Source organism: Lutjanus erythropterus, chromosome 3 (assembly GCF_056507025.1).
Source record: "Lutjanus erythropterus isolate fLutEry1 chromosome 3, fLutEry1.hap2, whole genome shotgun sequence".
Classification (NCBI taxonomy): Eukaryota; Metazoa; Chordata; class Actinopteri; order Lutjaniformes; family Lutjanidae; genus Lutjanus; species Lutjanus erythropterus.
The window spans coordinates 25,134,674-25,153,459 of record NC_139319.1 but is presented as its reverse complement, the minus strand read 5'-3'; the positions used below and the strand labels follow the sequence as shown (position 1 = coordinate 25,153,459).

The 18,786-nt window shown below is 40.0% G+C and overlaps 1 protein-coding gene across 2 annotated transcripts in view; it reads left to right on the top strand.

The window, feature by feature from the left end:
- Positions 1 to 289: 289 nt before the first annotated feature.
- plppr2b (phospholipid phosphatase related 2b) overlaps positions 290 to 18,786 on the top strand; it is a 74,297-nt gene continuing 55,800 nt past the window's right edge. For both annotated transcript variants that reach the window (XM_084715576.1, XM_084715577.1), the window contains exons 1-2: positions 290 to 842; positions 8,330 to 8,440. In XM_084715576.1, the coding sequence (XP_084571702.1) occupies positions 8,330 to 8,440 (111 nt within the window). In that variant the 5' untranslated portion in view covers positions 290 to 842. The remainder of the gene's footprint in view (positions 843 to 8,329; positions 8,441 to 18,786) is intronic.

The window sequence follows — 18,786 nt, the reverse complement described above, 5'->3', positions numbered from 1 at the left end:
TTAAGGCTTTTTCTCTCCTGCTTTGACTTTCCATTTTCCCATTATTGCACACACAGAAGCACACACCTGTGCACTCTCACTCTCACTGAGCCCATAGTGTCTGCCAGTATCAAAGTGGTTTCCTGGGGTACTAAAGTGCACAGTATCTACCATTTTAGCCACTGTGTTTCCTCAGCCTCTGACACACATGCAGTCCCTCCTTCTCCCTCTCCCCCTCACGCACACATGCTGGCTCTTTTCTGCTCTCACTCTCCACTCCAGCTGTCTCATTCTCTTATTCCCTCTTCCCACTCTCTGTTTTTTCCTCCTCCTCTTTGCCTCTCCTTCTCTTTTTTCTCATACAGATGCGCACACACATCCTCTCACTCTCCTTCCCCTCTCTCTCTTCCCTCTCTCCTCCTCTCCTCGTATCCACCGGCAACTGTGCCGAGGAGACTCCCTCACCAGCCTGTGGATCCCTTCACTTGACTAATTAGCCTTGAAGTGCTGTTGAAGATCATCATACTTAGCTTAGCGACCTAGCGGCAGAGTGCAGACAGATATAGACTAGGCTGGCTGGAGGCTGGCTGCCTGGCAGTGTGGCAGAGCTCTCTATCTCTCTCTATTCACACTCAGCGCCGAGGGCTTCTCAGTGGCGGAGAGGCGGAAGTGTGAGGGGCGCTTTTTTGCTTTGAAAGAGACGAGAAGGGGGGAAAAAGAGAAAAAGAAGCGAAGCTGAGACCACAACGTAGCCACAGAATGGGAGTCCGCTGCAGGAGCAAATCCTCCTAGAGACGGAGAGTCGGAGGAGGAGGCAGCGGTCACTGTGCAGCAGCACTGCTTCCAACACACACAGATTTAAGGTGAGAGTTTTTCAAACCAGTTACTGCCCCTGCTTCTTTTTGCACATGTGCTATTCTTGAACATGTGTGTGTGTAAATGTGACAGGAGAGTGTGTTTGAGTGTGATTGTGCATCTATGACCCACATTGTTGAACCTGAGGTGCAGCACAGGAGAGATTCTGTGCAGGATGCTTTGTCTCTCTTTCTCTCTGTCTGTTACACACACGCACGCACGCGCACACACACACACACACACACACACACACACACACACACACACACACACACACACACACACACACACACACACACACACACAGGCATCAGCTGTGCAGCACCACTTGTTGGACTGACATCTGAGTTCACATGTAATGAATACTGGGATGGTGGTCACTTATATGTGTGTTCATGTGTGTTGGCGAGACAGTGAGTGGGTCTTTTGTTGCCGTGGTGCCAGTGCGAAGCTTAAGTATGCACATCATAGTGAACAACATTGGACAGCAACACAAGAGACTATCAGTCATGCCAGCCTTATGCCTGGTTGCTTTTCACTGCTTTGGAAGATGGGAACATAAAGGAAGACCCAAATACTGTATTTACAGCAGTGCACCTCCTGTGTGCGTGTGGATGTCTGTTACTTGTGTTGTGGGGACATAAATCTGATTAAACACTCAAATTATGGGGACTCACTTTCCTTATTATGCCAGACCCCATTCTGTAAATCATCACATTTTAAAGTGAAGACTTGGGCTAGGGTTAGAGTTAGGGTAAGTTTAGGTTTAGGTTAAGCATTATGGTTTGGCAATTAGTGGTTATGGGTAGGGTTAGGTTAAGTATCCAGGAAATCAGTGTAAGTCACTGTAATGTCCTCTTAAGCGATGCAAACATGTCTGTGTTTGTTTGTGTGTGTGTGTGTGTATTTACAATGCTTTTATCTCTTGCCACAACTTGTACAACATGTTCTCTCTTTACTTTGCATCAATGAGTGCTGTTTCACCAATGAAAGCGCTTCATGCAGCTGAAGCTTGTGCTTATATTGGAATAGTGGGATAATAGTATAATAGTGTTTCACATGAGACAGACGGGCGGTAGTGGAGAAAGAGGAGTGAAAACGAGAATCTGAACCACAGCATGAATAACTGACACACTTAAACACAGTGAGTGTAGTCTGTACCACTCTGTGTGTGTGAGTCTTTGTGTGTCTACATGTCACTCAGCCAAACACTGCATAAACATAAATATACATTGCAACAAAATTTCGAGCCAGATTTTGGGACATTTCAACCATTTTGCGTCCACAAACAAGTCCTATGTAAAGCTATAAATAGAGGGCTGCAATGATAAATCTATGACGTGGAGCAAAAACTGCCATGAGGGACTTCATTGTCAGATAATTGAAGTTCAAGTTTGTGGACACTGACAGCACCTGAGGTGGTTTTTGCAGAAATGGTGATTTCTAATCCCTCCAAATCCTGCACGTTTAAATTGAAGGGACCGTTATTCAGGCACTGTGGTGTTTTTGTGGCATCTGTAAGCTGTTTTTTTACATATTGTATACAGACTTTAAATTGATATATCTATGTTTGGACGCAATTATTCTCAGCTTGTTTGTAGATAGACAGAAAGAAACAAATTATCATAGCAGGTAGGTTAAAATACAGAAAAATGCAAATACAAAAATACACAGTAGTGGTTAGAGACAGTAATCTTTTGGCACCTTGCAATTCAATTACAATTCAGGGGCCTACGATGCAATTATTGAAAGATCATTGATGCATCTTGGCATAAAAATTTTAATCTTTTAAGCCGGGGGTGTTAGTTGGATTGTATCCATCTGTAGTCGCTCACTCCCAGCCATCATCAGCAAAACACAAAAAGTGAAGTTAAGAATGTAAACACGACACACCTGTTTATATCCATTACATTTCACCATCCAGATGACCCTTCCACAGTCTTGGCCCTTATCGCTCTCCAAAAACATTTGAGTAAGCTTGGTACCTCAGGCAACTTTCTCCATTTCCTGCAAAAGCAACATAAAGGGTCACATCTTAAGTAAGCTAATGTTAACAAAATGCCAGCTAATTAGCTAGCTAATGATTTATGTAGGTTCACTAAATTAAGATGTGACATGTCGGTTTTTCGGGTGCCCTATTTCTTAACTATCTTCAAAATTTGGTTTTCTTTTCAACTTAGACGAGTCTAGCACATTGCATATGTAAGTGCAGGAAACAGGAAAGATGAAAGCTGGCTGAGGTACCAAGCTTGCTCAACTGCCATTAGAGCATTGACCATAAAGAGGCAGGACCTAGGAACCGTCAATTACTGTTGTTCAGCCATGAGGAATCTATAGCCCAACTTACAAAATTGTTACAGGTAATCATAATGTTGAGAATAGTGTGTACATTTCCAGTTATAGACTTTTCTACATCAATTCATAGTCTTTCAGAACGGAATCGCAGTGTATCTAAGAATAGATTATTTCACCCACCCCTAGTAGTGGTGCAAACACAGTCAAGATACATCAAAATTCAAATTTTAAGAAATGAATAAGGTGCAAATGAAGGAACAAGGCACTGAAAGTCATTAGTCCTCCAACACAGTCAACAACACAGTCAATAGATATTGGTTCAGAAGTCTGGTAATCTTGGAAAAAAACATTTTTGTAAGATTAAATTATTCCAGATGAGAGAAGATCCCAGTGAATTCAGGTTTCTGGGAGTATTACATCTTTAATGTTTTAGTTATTAATGCATATAGTGTAGTGCTCTTGAACAGATTTTCCAGCAATATTTTCGTGTGAATCTTCTCCTGTATCTTCATCACACATGACAAGATGGTGCATTTTTTTGTGTGTTTGTGTAAATAGGAATGAATGACTCAGCTTCTTGTCAGTCTCCTCTGTTTTTACTTTCAAAATGTCATTGCTTCTTGTTTCAAATTCAACATTTTCCTGTCAACATCACTGATAGGTGTTCAAGAGCACTGTGAAGACATGGACGCATTCCAACGCTGTGAAATGTGTCCCTCCCCTCTCACCAAAAACAACCATTGATTGGGGAAAGGGCTGACACGGCAGCAGAGATTTGCCCTCAGCCATAAAGTCAGCGAGATAATTGTTGTCAAGGAGATGAACGAACAGAGCTCGATATCTGAGAGGAGAACCAATTGGTGTTTGACTCAATAAAATTATACCAAAGACTGCTGAGGACATTAGCTTTATGATTGATAAAATCAGGATTTCAAAGTTTGCAGTTCTTAGAGAAATTGCTGTTTGATTTGAAAGCGTTTTGAGGAATCCCTGTATTTAAAAGAGCTGAAGAAGCTGACATTATTTAGCATCAGTGCAGTCATTTGCATGTCAGAAAGCCCTGAGCATCACACAAGATGGCCTGCTTATTCTAACTTTCCTCGCCATCTCTTCTCCTGATTCTCACTTTGGGGACTGAAGCTGTTTTTGTTCAACTTCTACCTGTTATCCCCCCAATTGCTATTATTTCCCATTGCTGAGTCTGCTGGCTTTTCCCCCACCCTCTCTACTTCTGAAGAGCCTCCGAATGTCTGCATCATGACTTTGTCTCTCTCTTATCTCTTTCTGTCAGGCTTTTGTTTTTGATCATCTCTTCTCTGTTTCCAGTCTACTTCTCCTCCTTTCAACCTCATTTTCCCCCCTGACACTTTTGATTGCCTACCCGTACTGGTTTATAGGGGGGGTTGTACTTGTGTGTGTGTGTGCATTTTTGATTTATCATGCAGAATGCATGTTTTTGGGCATCTCTGCATATGGGTGTGTGTGTGTGTATAAGTGTAGGTGGGATCATAAAAATAGGTGATTTTATTCTGATGACAGATGATAAAAGGATTCCTTTTACTGTGCTCAGACCTGATTATCTGCAAAACTGACAACATGAAGCTCATGTTTTATGAGCAATGTTGAAGGTGCCTGGTTTATTCATGGATGGATGGCACATCCCGAGCTCCAGATGTGAAGTGTACCTATAATTGAAGATCTTAAGTAGGTGGATGGTGCTTCTGTTGTTCACATCTGTTATGGTTAGGGTTAGGGTAAGAAAAAATGTAACTGGCAGAAGAAGTAGTAATTGCAATACCACAGTGTAGATATACTCCAAATACTCATATCAGTGAAAGTCTTGAATTTAAATTTTTATTAAAGTAAAAGCACAAAAGTGTTAGCATCGAAATGTACTCATTATGCAGAATGTCCAATTTTAGTAGAATGTACTGTGCATTATATCATATGGCTGTTTTACATACATATTTTTATGCACATTTTGAAGAATTGCTTTAGAAACAGCGAAGTTTGAACAACTTAGTCTGGAAAAACAAGTTTTTAAGCTTAGAGGAGAAATATATAACATATATGTAATTCCAAGTCCAAGTACAGCAGTCCAAATAGTGAGCTGGAGTCACAGAGGGTACATTAAATAGGTTGAAATCCTATTCATAGGATGGTTGAATATGGTTATTGAATATTGTTTAAGTTACTTGTTTCCCCTCCTCTCCAGACTATAAGAAGCTCAGGCAGGCTGCACGAACATTGCAGGAGTGCAAGACACTATAATTTGACAACAATAAGTGATGACGAGTCCTATGCTGTAAGTTGATCAGCTGTTTACAACTGGCAGTTGTCTGTCAATGTAAAACAAAGCGTGTTATCCTGAAAACAAAAGCCTGCTGCTCTGAAAATACACACTTTGGAACTGGAGTAAAGTGACTGCCTGCCTTCCTGTCAGCCACACTCCATTAACATATTGCCCAATTTAACATTTACTCCTAAAAGATTATTAATAATTTCCTTCTTATCATCAGATACTTGCTCATTCGGCGAACATTCTGCATTAATTTGAACTCTGAATAAAGTGAAAAAGCCTAACAATGATGAAAGTTTATAGTCAGGATAGAAATTTTAAAGGAGGTCACCTCAGCTGCAGTGCTGTTGTCAGCGAAGCAACTTAGATGATGTCCTGGACATTTTGTGATTTATTACAGTAAACACATTACGCAGCTCTCCAGTAAAGTTAATGCATTTAATGGGAGATGGAAATGAATGTATAAAAAAGTTTTGATGTAGCATCCATTTAACTCATTTAACTCACATGACTGATCAGCTGTTTCCACTCCTACAGTTTGCTCATCTCTCTCATGGCTCTGTAATACATCCATAATTGCCCCTCACAGGTCTGATGTAACCCTCCTCACATTAGTATATGAAACTAACAGAAACGTTGTATATCCATCATGTTTTCCTGCTTTGTTCTCCACCGTTTTAGGTTCAACTGGTTGCATCGTCCTTTTTAATCTGCATTAGTGTGATGGTTTTCCGACTGGAGACTTGGTGCCACCTACTGCTAATCTCAGTGAATCAACTCTTAACAATAGTGGATGGAAATGCACTTTCTTCTGCTGATTTACCAAAAATTCACTTAAAATTTGTGATAGATTTGGATGGAAGCACGGCTGTTGGATATTAATAACTCATGCATCTGCATGTAAGGATCCCATTAATGTTGTAGGCAGTAAATATGGGGCTAAATTTAACCACTTTATGTACTGCTGGGTAGTTTAATCTATAATAATCATCATGATTTCTTACTTGATTAATTTTTGTATTAATAATCTGAATTTGTAGAGTAATTGATAACTAATTTAGAAGAAAAAAAGGACAATATTTCCCTTTGAAATGTAGTGGACAAAAAGTTTAAAGTAGCATAAGACTGAAATACTCAAGTAAAATACCTCTAAACTGTACTGAAGTGCAATATTCAGGTAAAGTAAATGCTGCTTGCTTGTAAAGTTAATTATCTGAGATGGAAATTCTAGCCTGGCGTTAAATTGAATGTGTTCTCACCTTGAATGTTGGCATTGAAAGTAATTGCATTCAGTCAACTCATCCAATATGAATCTCATTCCAACACACGGCTGTATTACCCTACATCACCTGAGATAAGGGAACAGCACCAGTGTAATACACATGGAGCTTAAAACATATTACAAAAGTTAAGTTTCTCTTAGTTTGGAGCATTTTTTGAGACTCAAAATGATCAAATCTCATAGATACTCAGCTTTCAGGTGAAAGAAAAGAACTGTTCAACAGATTGTTATATGCCTCTTCACTGTGAATCAACAGACTATGAAACCCTCGCTCTGAGATTTACTCGTAGCCCGCCACTGAATAAAAATAGATCACTGTTTACACTCTATTGCCCGAAACTCAGACGACTGCTTAGTGACTCACTCACAAAGTTGAACACTAACAAGGTGCCAGTGAGGTCCCTTTGCTTAGCAACAAGTCAAGCCAATTATCTACAGTCAAACGTACAGTACACAGGTTGACTAAAGCTTTGAAGTTGTGTCAATACACATTTTGTATGGCCTGAATTTTAGTGCCTCTCTTGTATTTCTTACTGTGGTCCTTGTAAAAAAAAGAGCTTACAGGTAATAAGGCCTTTATAAGTCATATACGATGTTTGTTATCACAATTTTGTGTTAATAAGACTATATGAGTGTTGATAATAGCATAATGAACACGTTCCTTGTTAGTGTATAAGCCTTATAAAAAAATATTATTAGTAGTATTACACAGCTTTGATAATACTCTTCTGATTGCTTTCTGGTCATTAATGGCATTGTAAGGTCTGTTATTTCTGAATAACAGTCGGTTGCGGTGGCTGCAGTTCTAATTAGACTCTGGAGGAGCAATAAAATCATTTTAAAAGTAATATTTTCTGTCATATCATCGATTTTCTTACCAAGTACAAAAAAAAACACACACACACACAGAAGAAACACAACAACAACCATAAAAAAGAAAGAAACAAAAATGGCAAAAAAAATACAAAGTTAAAATAAAAATATTAAGGCCCACCAAATGGCATCATCCTCATCACACCAACTATACAATCCTCACTCTGCCAGATTTGTTTTGCACCATGAGATGATCCCTAATCCTTTTGACATACTGAAAAAAAAGAACCAAGTGTCATTAAATTTATTGGACCCTGAGAACCAAATCTTATCTAATTTAATAAAATATATAATATCTCTCACGAGCATGTATGAGAGGGCGGAGGCGTTTAGGCAAACTAGTATTACTATATTGTAATAATAAGAAACTCATAAGACTTTTATTAACGTTCTTAAGCGTCTTTAAACTGTTAACACGTGCTCATAAATGTATTTTAATCAAACAATCAATGTGTTTATAATGCCATCGCTGCATTTACTCTTAACACAACTATGTTAATAACAATTTTTATAGGGACTTATAAGGGCCTTGTTACCTATGAACTAATGCTTATTACAAGGACCTTAAGTTAAAGAATTATCAAATGATCAAAAATGTCTAAGAACTTTCCATTTTGTTATTTTCTTGTGTAATACTGTGAGTTTGTCTTTGTACTGCACAGTAGCCTCAAACCCAGCATATCATTTTGTCACAAACAGAGCAAAGTAAACTAAAACAAACTTTGCAATGACCTTTGACCCCACAGATGATTGGTGGTCAGCTGTCAGCACAGAGGAGGATGATGAGGAGCCTTCCTGATGACAAAGGCCTGCAGAAGACCAGCACCTACATCGTGCCGTGCTTCCTCTTTGTGGAGGTGAGTCTTCGGATGTATTTTGTTCAATATGCAGCACGGTGTGTGGCTTGTTCTGCTCATCAGACTTGCTTCTCATCTGGAATTTTGAGCCTGATCTGACCTGAACACTGACAGTCCTACTGAAAGTGGTTTGTTTCTTGCTTTTGGTGGTTATTAACCTACAGCTGAAGGCCATATTTGTCATATTTGCCCTAATGTAACCTAAATCTAGAGTCTAATTTCATGCTTTTATGTTGGTGGAAATGCTGCATGGTTTGAAAAGAAAGTGGGCAGAAATGAAAAGTTAGCTGCCTATTCTGCAGGTGTTGGGGCTTTCAGTAACCCCTGCCAACATCTGGGAATCACACAGTGCAAACCGATGGACACATGAAAGCACATTTTACAGGCTTCTGCCCGTGAATGTTTTCTTCCTCCTCTCTTCATCATTTTGCATGTTTCTCACGGCAGATTAGCAACAATGAGCGTCAGCTGGGAAATTGTGTGAATTAGCAGGCTCTGTTTTCAATTCACTGACTCCCAAAAGAAGTGATTGATTTGATTAAATTGTCACAATTGGGTAATTACCCTCAGTCCATGAATCATTTAGTGATAACATTCATTGGGAGGTATTCACACAACAAAGGCCCTCTCAAGTGACCTTTTTGCTCATAAGCTCCTCGACTCCTTTCCTCCACTCCTCTTCTCTTCCCACGACTCTTCTTCTCTCCCTGTAATCCCTAAATGACCTGGTGGAGACGCTCATGGCCTCAGCTGCATTTCCTAATTAATTGGCCTAATTAAGAGTGGAAACCCAATTAGCCTGTGCCACCGCAAACACGCTCCAAGCCTGCAGGTCCTCCGAGCTACAGCAACGATAGCTGAATGAGCTGAATTAGCTGTTTTTTTCAGCATTAAAACCCTTTCTTTGCTTGTGAATTCACCCTGAAAATGTGATGTTGCATTCTTCTACTGTACGGGTTAAAATTTTGAGGTTGGTGAAAAGTATTGAGTCAAATGGGGCCAAAGAAAGTTGACTTGATAAGTCAGAAGTTCAGGTTTTGCAATAGTAGATACAGCCTACAGGCAAACAGGAGAGCTGAAGATAGATATGGACGTGTCCAATCAAAACTTACTTAAAAGGGGTAGTTTGGATTATTTTATGAGATTGTATGAGGTATCTTTCCAAAGTCAGCGTATTACCTGCAGCAGATGGTGGTAGGCAGGCCACCAGTTTGAAGAAGAAGCAAGAATATGGGTGTAGGAAGCTAAACGATGTAGGGTCAGCAACAAAAGGGTTTCAGGGTGTTTATGGGGTGTTAAAAACTCTAAAATCCGGTAATCAGAATTTGAGGCCTTAAAATGTCTCAAATGTAAATTTGACAGGCCTTAACTGGATTAACAAAGTTAACACTCAACAGTGTTAACTCCAGTAAGCCACCCTTCTGACAGTGTTTGGGATCACATCAACATTAAATGCAGATGTGCTCTGGACTGGATACACAGTAGCCTACCTAAAAATCAGTCATTTAAAATAATGTACTTGGTATTTTTTTGACAGTATGGATGTTAAATAGGTCTTAGATTAGATTTATAATGGTCCTTAAAAGTTTTAAAAAGTCGTGATTGTATTTCTCTAAACAAAACACGGTCACCTTGGGGAGTGCTAAGCCCAGGCTCTAGTAATGGTGCCCCTGCAAAATAGGGGGGTGGGGGCTCACTTTTGTGAAACATTTACACATCGGCAGATGAGTACTGGCATTAAAATGGCTAAATCTACGTAAAACAAACGGGACCTGTGAGCTGGTTTACATTTGTACGTTAAGTGTTTTAGGTGCTAATTTGCCATTTTCCACGTGTAGGTTGCTATGTTGACAGTTGATGCTGTTTCCTGGGGACTTTGAAAACATGGATAGCAGATGCCACAATGGTAACTGAAACAAGTTGTCCAATGGCAGGATACCCCCACAGAGTGCACCCAGTGACTCAGACTCCTGCCGACCCTGCCTACAGCAGTAGATTGCTTAGCTTCTGACACCAGTACTCCTCTCTGCTTCTTCAAACTGGGAACGCTGCCATACTGTTGGTAACACACTGACTATGGAAGTACCTCATACAACCCCAGTTCAAAAATCCAAACCTTCCCTTTCAGCAAGCGCAGATCTTGTGAAAAGCTGGTGTCAATGCATCTTTTAAAAAGGTTCTAGTCTTTCTTAAGCACACCTGCAGCAGCACCTTTTCTGATCGAGATTTTCCTTCAACCTTGCTCTTCTTCTTCTTTCTTTCATTGTACTCATTCACTCATTCACAACATCAAGCTATAGCTTTTCTCATCTGCTCTTTGTACCTCATCCAACACACAGATCCATTCTACACTCTCTTCCTCACAACAATACTCTCCAGCACTCCTCTGTTACCGCTGCATCTCTTTATAGCACAAATATCCCACAATCCCTGCAGGTTTACGTGCCGTCTTAATCTTGCTCTTATTTTCTTTCATTGTGCTTTGGTAGTTGCTCATTCTCAGCATCCTCTTGAGGACTTGTTATAATGATTTTCCAGTTTTCTAATTTTTTCATAGTGCATCTATAATATCTCTGGGCTTATATCTGTCAGTGGTGCTCCTCCCCTCCTCCGGTATTCTCTTTGACGGTCTCCTGAGTACTGCCCAGTCACTCTTTTCATACAGATCCTCCACATCACTCCTCGCCAGTTCTTATTCCCTTGAGTAATTACATCTTTTGCACCATGGATCTCTCCATTATTCCCCTTTACTTGCACAGCTTCATCTCCTCCTCCCACTCAGAAGCCTGTCTGCTCTTGCAAAGACCTCCTTTCTCCTCCTTTCTCCTCATTGCTTCTCTCCAGCTTCGTGTTTCCTTTGGGGTCTCTGTCGTTTCTTCTTTTGTTCTTTTCATTTCTCTCCATGTTTCTGCTCACCCCTTCCTCCTTCTCAGAGCAAGAAGACCTTGTCCTCATGCTCACCTCACAACACAGGCAGGAAGGTGACATGAGCATCTATCATTCTGGGGAGGAGGTGTTACATGCAGCGAATAGTCTCTTTGCTTTTTGCAGTTTCTTCCGTTTTGTCACCTTAATCGCACCTTTCTCCAGGGGGTGCATCTATTGTTTTTATTTTGTTCAAACACAGCCCAATGTAAATCTACTTTGACTTTAATGATTGTATATATGCACCTGAATGAATTTGTGTACATTGCAGTAGTTTAATAAAGGGCATTTTTAAATTCAATTCCCCTCTCTGCTGTGTTCATACTGGAGCAGCGCGCTGTAGCATAGCTCCCCCCGGAGGGCACTCGCTCCTTTGTTGTTACATTAGCATCTCATTACCCATTTCTTTTCAATTCAAACGCCCAGTCTCATTCCTCTTCCTCTCTCTTGTGATCTTGTTGCTGATTCCATCTCTCTTTCCCTACTTTTTTTCCCCTCACAATCCAGCTCTCCGTCTCTCACTGTCTGGTTCTCTCTCTCTGTTTCCTCTTCCTTCATCACTTTATCCGTGTGACGTCGGCCTTTGAGTCTACTGGAAACCCCCATGTGGTCTACATGAAACAACAATGTTGTTTCCTATGAACTTTTACGATTAAATCTGTAGACCCAGTAAAATTCCAGTTGCAGTTCACTGTGAATCCTCACTTAAAAACACAGCTATGCTACAGAAACAAACAACAGCAATGTGACAGTAGGTCATTTTTTTCTGCAACTTATGTGAGTAAAATTGTCTTATTTATATGTGGAAAAGTCACACTTCTTCCTGGAAAACAGCCTCCATCTCCAGCTGTGAGAGCTGGGAGGTTCCGCTGTTTACTGATGGTGATTATCTTATGTGGTTTTGAACAAAAAAAACTAGGGCTGCAACTAGCAACTATTTTCATTGTCGATTAATCTGTTAATTTGTTTCTCGATTAATCAATTAGTTGTTTGATCAATTAAATGTCAGAAAATGGTGAAAAGTGCAGATCACTGATTATCAAAATAGTTGCTGATTAATCTAATAACCAATACAAGAAAAAAAAAACAACGCACAATGTCACATTCAGTGATGGTGCTGCAGGAAGTGTTTTTGTGAACCTGTATGAGAAAAATGGCTGAATGTTATGTGTCTCCCTTCCCCGCAGAAGATAGTGGCCACCACTCCTGCTGTTTACTTTCATTAAAAAAAAAATCACATCAACATTACGATGAATGTTTCTACAGTCGCCCCACTGCCCAATTGCATAATGAGCTTGTGTGTCTTATTAGCTTGCAGGTGGTTAGCCAATGTAGGTAGAATAATGTAGGTAAAATTGCAACTGGAAGCATCATTTAACCTCTTGGATGCAAGGATAGTTTTATTACTTTTTATTATTATTATTTTACTATTACTTTACTATTATTTTACTGCTAGCTAGACTCTAGACTCTAACATTTTTTTTAATTTTCTTCTTTACTTTATTTGAGCTAATTATGCTAATTACATAAATTGCCCAACACTTAACTCTGAGCAACCAAGTCAGATTTCATCCACTAGATTGTGGTCTTGGTTAAATATTGAAAATGTCAGTGTAACTTAATGCACAACACACATTTTTACTTTATTAGCATGTATCTGAAATGATTTTTCAGTTACGTGGTTTAATCAGTAAGTACTTTTGTTTTCCAAACCTAACCAATTATTATGGTAAATACGTAAATTGCCCAACATGCAAATCTTAGCAACCAAGTTGAATTTCATACACTAGGCGTATAGCACGCCATTACTGGGTGCAAGTAATTTCTAGTTGACTATTTATCCTCGGCCAGTCCCACTGTCACTTCATCACTCCTTTTATCTCATGGCTTGTCTGCCATCTATAACTTTGATTACTTTATCTCTCTTTTCCATCTGCTCCCACTTTCCATGCCTCTTCTGTCTGCTGTCGCCCTCTGTCTCTTGTAGTCATTGTTTGGATTCAAACAGTTTCTTATACAAACAAGGCAGATTTCACACAATCTCACTGTTTTTTTCTGCATGCCATAGAAACAACATAATGGAAAGCAGATAAGTCAGCCTCTCAGCCTCGCTCTGTAACTCTGTCTGTGTATCTTTCACTCCCTCTCTCTTGTTTTAGCTCCATGCTGCTGCTGTCACTGCCGTCATGCTGTGCAGCCACACAAGAGACTGGTCAGGGGCCTAACAGAGGCACGGCTTCAAAGGACCCTCTTTAAAAAGTCATTTTGATACAGCTGATTCCTGACTTTCTGTGGGGTGGAGTTGGTGTGATCTAGGCCAGACAGGCCTACTGTGAAAATCTGCACTGAAGCGGAGTTACAAAGTACTCTGAGTGACTACAAGTGGACTGTTTGAGAGGATCTCACTGAACATACAGTTTTCAGCCTGTCAGACTCTGTGTGGTATCAGCTGTAACAATAGTACCACGTAATAATCATTATTGTTAACTGTTAGCGGATGTACTGTACTGTAGCTACTAATCCATGGCACCCAGCCTTTGCAGTGTGTATTCTGGCTCTCCAGCTTTGCTGCTCAGCCTTGACTGCCAGCTTGGAGTAGTGGAGCTTTCTCCTCCTCCTCCTCCTCCCCACTCCTTCCCCATGCCTCGTTGGCTGCATCCTCCTGTGGCACAGTGAGTTCTGTAAAGTAAACAGACTGCTGAGCATTGGACCACGTAATGTTTCAGGTCTATGGCCTGTGCCGTCTCTCATGATACTATAAGGTGTTGGTTCATGTCTGCTCGCGTCTCCCCTTTCCTCATTTCCCTTTAAATGCTCTCATTTGTGCCCGCTCAGTAATTTTTGCTGAATCAGTAATATTTCTCTCATCATTTTCTTTTTTGCTTCATGTTAAATGATGCAGAGGTTTCAGTCAGTTTACTACTGATTTGCAAATATGTTATGAAGGAAATGTAACTCTTCTCCAACTTCATTTTCTCCCAACATACTGAGGAAACATTGTTAAACAGATCTGGCAAGTCCCAAAATCTGGATATTGAATGTATCTGCAAAACATTCACTGATACTTTTGTTTCCCGAACAGTATCCATTGTTGCAAAACAATATTCGCTTGTAGCAACTAAAGTGAGATTACATGTTTTTATGGTTATGTTTAGGCACTTGGCTAAAGGGAAACTCAAGCAATTGTACAGTTTTGCCCCACCCTCAGGCTGCCCTGTTTGGATGAACAAGACTCCAACTTTGACCCAAATAAACCACAATAAAGACACCATTAAAGAAGAAATCTGTCAAATATTTACTGTAAGAAATCATAAAATGAGCATGATATGTCATCAGAGAGCAAAGAAACATGATAAGTTGAAACAACAACGATACAGTCGCAGTGTCCCCCTTTGAAATTTCTATCCCGGTCTGTCACTTGTGATATTGTTTGCCCTTTTCATGTTAATTGAAGTTCAAATTAATGCCGAATGTTCCCCGAATGATTTAGCGTGTGTTTATGAGTCATAAAAAATCATTAATAAATCTTTTAGAAGGTGTAAATGTTTATACCTAGAGTATTTACACTAAGCAATTTGTTAATGGAGTCTGGCATTAAGGCAGGCAGTTACTGAACTCAAAGTCCAGTGTGTATTTTCAGAGTAGTGGGTTTTTGGTTTCAGGATAACGTGCTGAACTTTGCATTTACAGACAAGTGACACTTATAAACAGCAGATAAGCTTACAGTGTAGAACTCATCCTTGCTTGTTATTATCAAATTACACTGTTGTGCTTGTCTCATGCTCCTGCAGTGTTCCTGCAGCCTGCCTGCACTTCCTTGAGTCTAGGAAGGAGATGTTGTGGGGAAACAACTTGCTTAAACCATATATCATATATTAATAGGATTTCAACTCATTTAATGTGCAGTCTACAGCTCAAACTCACTATTTGGACTGCAATACACAGTGTTCAGGCCAAATCAGAAGACAACCAGTCAAAACAAATGTACAGTAATGAGAGGCAGCAACACTAGCAGTCCCCATACTGGAAGCCTGTGTCTTCTGCTGCTGGCACAGGTGCTGTAAGCGCTTCACTCATGCCAGGTGATCATTAGCTGCTATAACACACACATCAAAGTCTGTTTACAGGTCCTGGGAAATATTACTGCATACTGTATTTGGAAAAAAGTTGTATAAAGCCTTTTGCAGAGAGAGAGCTGTGCAGAATGTTCCTCAAGTGATGTCACATGAATCAGTGGCTGAAGACAAGTTTGAAAATGACTAAAAATCTTGGTTTGAAAGAAGTGGCACTGCCAGACCTCTGTAGCCCGCTCCTCATCTCAGCTTGAGGCTTCATTGGCCGCTCCCACTACAAGCACAACACATGAATGAAGTTGTACTGTGATTTAATGTGGGTGCCAGGTTTTGTGTGGAATAAAAAGGATGACATCTTGTGGTTCTGCTGCATAAAAAGTGGTCCTTCATAACACAAACTTTCTACGGTGAGTTATAACACATGATCAAAAAAAAAGTTTTATTAAGGAACAACTACTTATCATGTTCCTTTTTTAAAACTGTACTTCTATTGTTTACTCAAGTGTAATATTGAGCAGGTCCTCTACTTTTTACTTTGCTATATTTGCCATATATACCTTAGTTGCATCTAGTCTGCTCTACATACGGGGAGGGAGAACACCCCGACAAGTTGAAAGCTACCTGAAAGGAAAATAAGCACCACTTGTCTTTTTACTATGATGCCATGATGACAGAGAAAAATCCAGAACAAGAGGCAGCTTCCAGTGACAACCCCTGGCCACATCTGGTCACACATTTATACCAATATCTAAAAAAGACAACAGTGAAATGATGAGATCTCTAGTTGTAAAAACTCTTCTAACCTGAAGTAAGTTGAACGTACTGTAAGTGAAAATATTAAACATTAAACTGGAAAGTAACATTTACTAATTTATTAATCAGGTACTTTTGCTTTCTTTTCATTTATCAGGTATTTATTTATAGATTTTTCAGTACTCTACCTACCATTGATGTTAGTGAATGACAGTGTTGAATATTGAAAGTGTCTTAATAACTTGAAGGACAGAACAGGTTTACTTTTTAACATTTAACCAAAGTGATTTTTCCCTGACTGTAACTAAAGCACGTTTTGTTTTCTAAACCTAACTACACGTCAGAGTCAGGATGTGAACTCCGGTCTCTGGTGTCAAAATCCTGGGCTTCATACATCCAACCACATTTTTTTTATTCACATAGTAAGCAGAGATTGTTAAAAATATCAGGCAAGTCCCAAAATATTGAGACTGAGAGTATGTGACTCTCACCAACTTCCTACAACTCGTATGTAGTACACAAATATAGGTTTTCCTTCATATTTCTACGAGACAGGGTTGCTCCTAATGGTTAGAGTTGTTGCTGATGATGGGATGTTTTTTCAGTGTTTGATTGTGAAGTGCATCAGCTTCAAAAAATGGTTACCGTGCTGTTTGACAGCATATGTCTTGCTGTGTCTGACGGCTTCTGGTATCTCTCACCGTTTTTGGTGGAGGAGTGAAGGCAGCACATCAGAGGTTGCTCCAGTAATGAATAACATCCTAAATGCATCGGGCCTGCAGTTGCCTACAACAAAGTGTCTTCCTCTCTGCGTGTGCTTACCTCATCCATGTTCCCTGCTGGGTTTGACACCGCCTCAGTACGTCTTCTACCTCCAAGCAACACATTTGTTGTTTGTGTTTACTCTTTTCTAAAGATGTTTTGTTCCACACAGCTTTGCATGTGCCAAGACCCCCCAACCAAACTGTACTCACAATTTCTCTATATCTAAGCACCAAATATGCTCACTAAACCACTCCATAAGTGCTCCGTCAGATTTACTTTGTCAAGTTGAAATCTTTATGTAGAAGAAGCTCAATTTCTTCATTTTTTTAGCCATTTCCTAATGTACAACTAAGGATTCTCTTCAACTTATCTTTAACCTCTTAATGGGCAATTTATATACAATCATCATCTCCTATTACCACATGAGAGAGACAGCAAAAGTATATGAGAAAATAATTCAGTTTTCATCACGCTCCTGAGCAGATTACCTTACACTAGAATATTTTATTGATTAAAAGGTTAGTTTGAATTATTTGATGTAGGGTTTTTATTAGGTATCAGTAGTCATTGTATTCTCTTCAGTGGATGCCAGTTGATTCAACCCCATAGTTTGGAGAAGCGATGACCAACATGGAATCCAAGCAATGCACTTCTGTGGACAGGGTCAGCAACAAAACACATTTTAGCCACCTATGTCATACAACCCCACTTCAAATAATCCAAACTCTCTTTGGTGTTAGATTCTTAAAGCTCATTTTATAAAAATGCTCGCACAAATTCTTTTTACGTGTCCCCTCCCTTTCTCGCGCACACACGCACGCACACGCACACGCACACGCATGCACACGCACACGCACACACACACACACACACACACACACACACACACACACACACACACACACACACACACACACTGCCACAAAGACTCATTCTCAACATGAGTCTCTCCCTAGTTTCCCCCTCATTATCTCTCAGACTCCATGAATAGCACCTGCCCGCCTGCCTGTCTGCTGCGCTGGGATTTCTCAGCAGCACTCTGGGTGCATGTTTGAAACACTTGTTAGCTGGCTGCTTCCCACCTGTTATCACTTTAGGGAGGGAGGGGAGGGATGAGACTCCCTGTATATCACCATATAGGCTCATATCATCTGTGAATATTGAATAACAGAATAGCTGCCTATCTGGGCTGCAGTGTTGAGGCCAAATTATCTTACCAGAAAAAAGAAATACAAGATCCTCCTCACTGGAGTGAATCTCTAAAATAAAATTGCTTATGTAAGATATTATCTTGTCCCTCTCTCTTGCGTCGTCTTTCTGAGCTACATGCAAGATTCTCACTGCTGCCCAAGCTGCACGCTGCTCTGAATGAGGTCGGATAAATAAACTGTAACAGAGGAGTCTAATTCCAAAATCAAGATATTCAGAATTCATAAATTTGGCATCATTTCTGGCTCAAGGACAGATTACATCAAAGTCAAACTTGTTAGTGAAATCATTTCCTCGCGTCTGCTGCAAAAACATCCCATTAAAAAGTCATTAAAAATGATGCAATCCTCTTTATTTCTGCAAAAAAAAAAGTGCATTTCAGACAATAGCTTATTTTAAGAATTAATACATGTTAATTCTTGTTTATACATGTAAGTAGAGAGCGCTTTGGAATGAGACCTTTAATTGCACTGTAGGGCTTTATTCAGGAAACATGTTTATGTGTGTGTGTGAGTGTGTGAGCCTGAATCTGCTTTTATTCTTTTCCGTTTGTAAGATGCGGGGGCATGTTTGCTTGAGGACGGGGATTTTGTAGAATTATGTGATTGTTGTTGCTGTAAA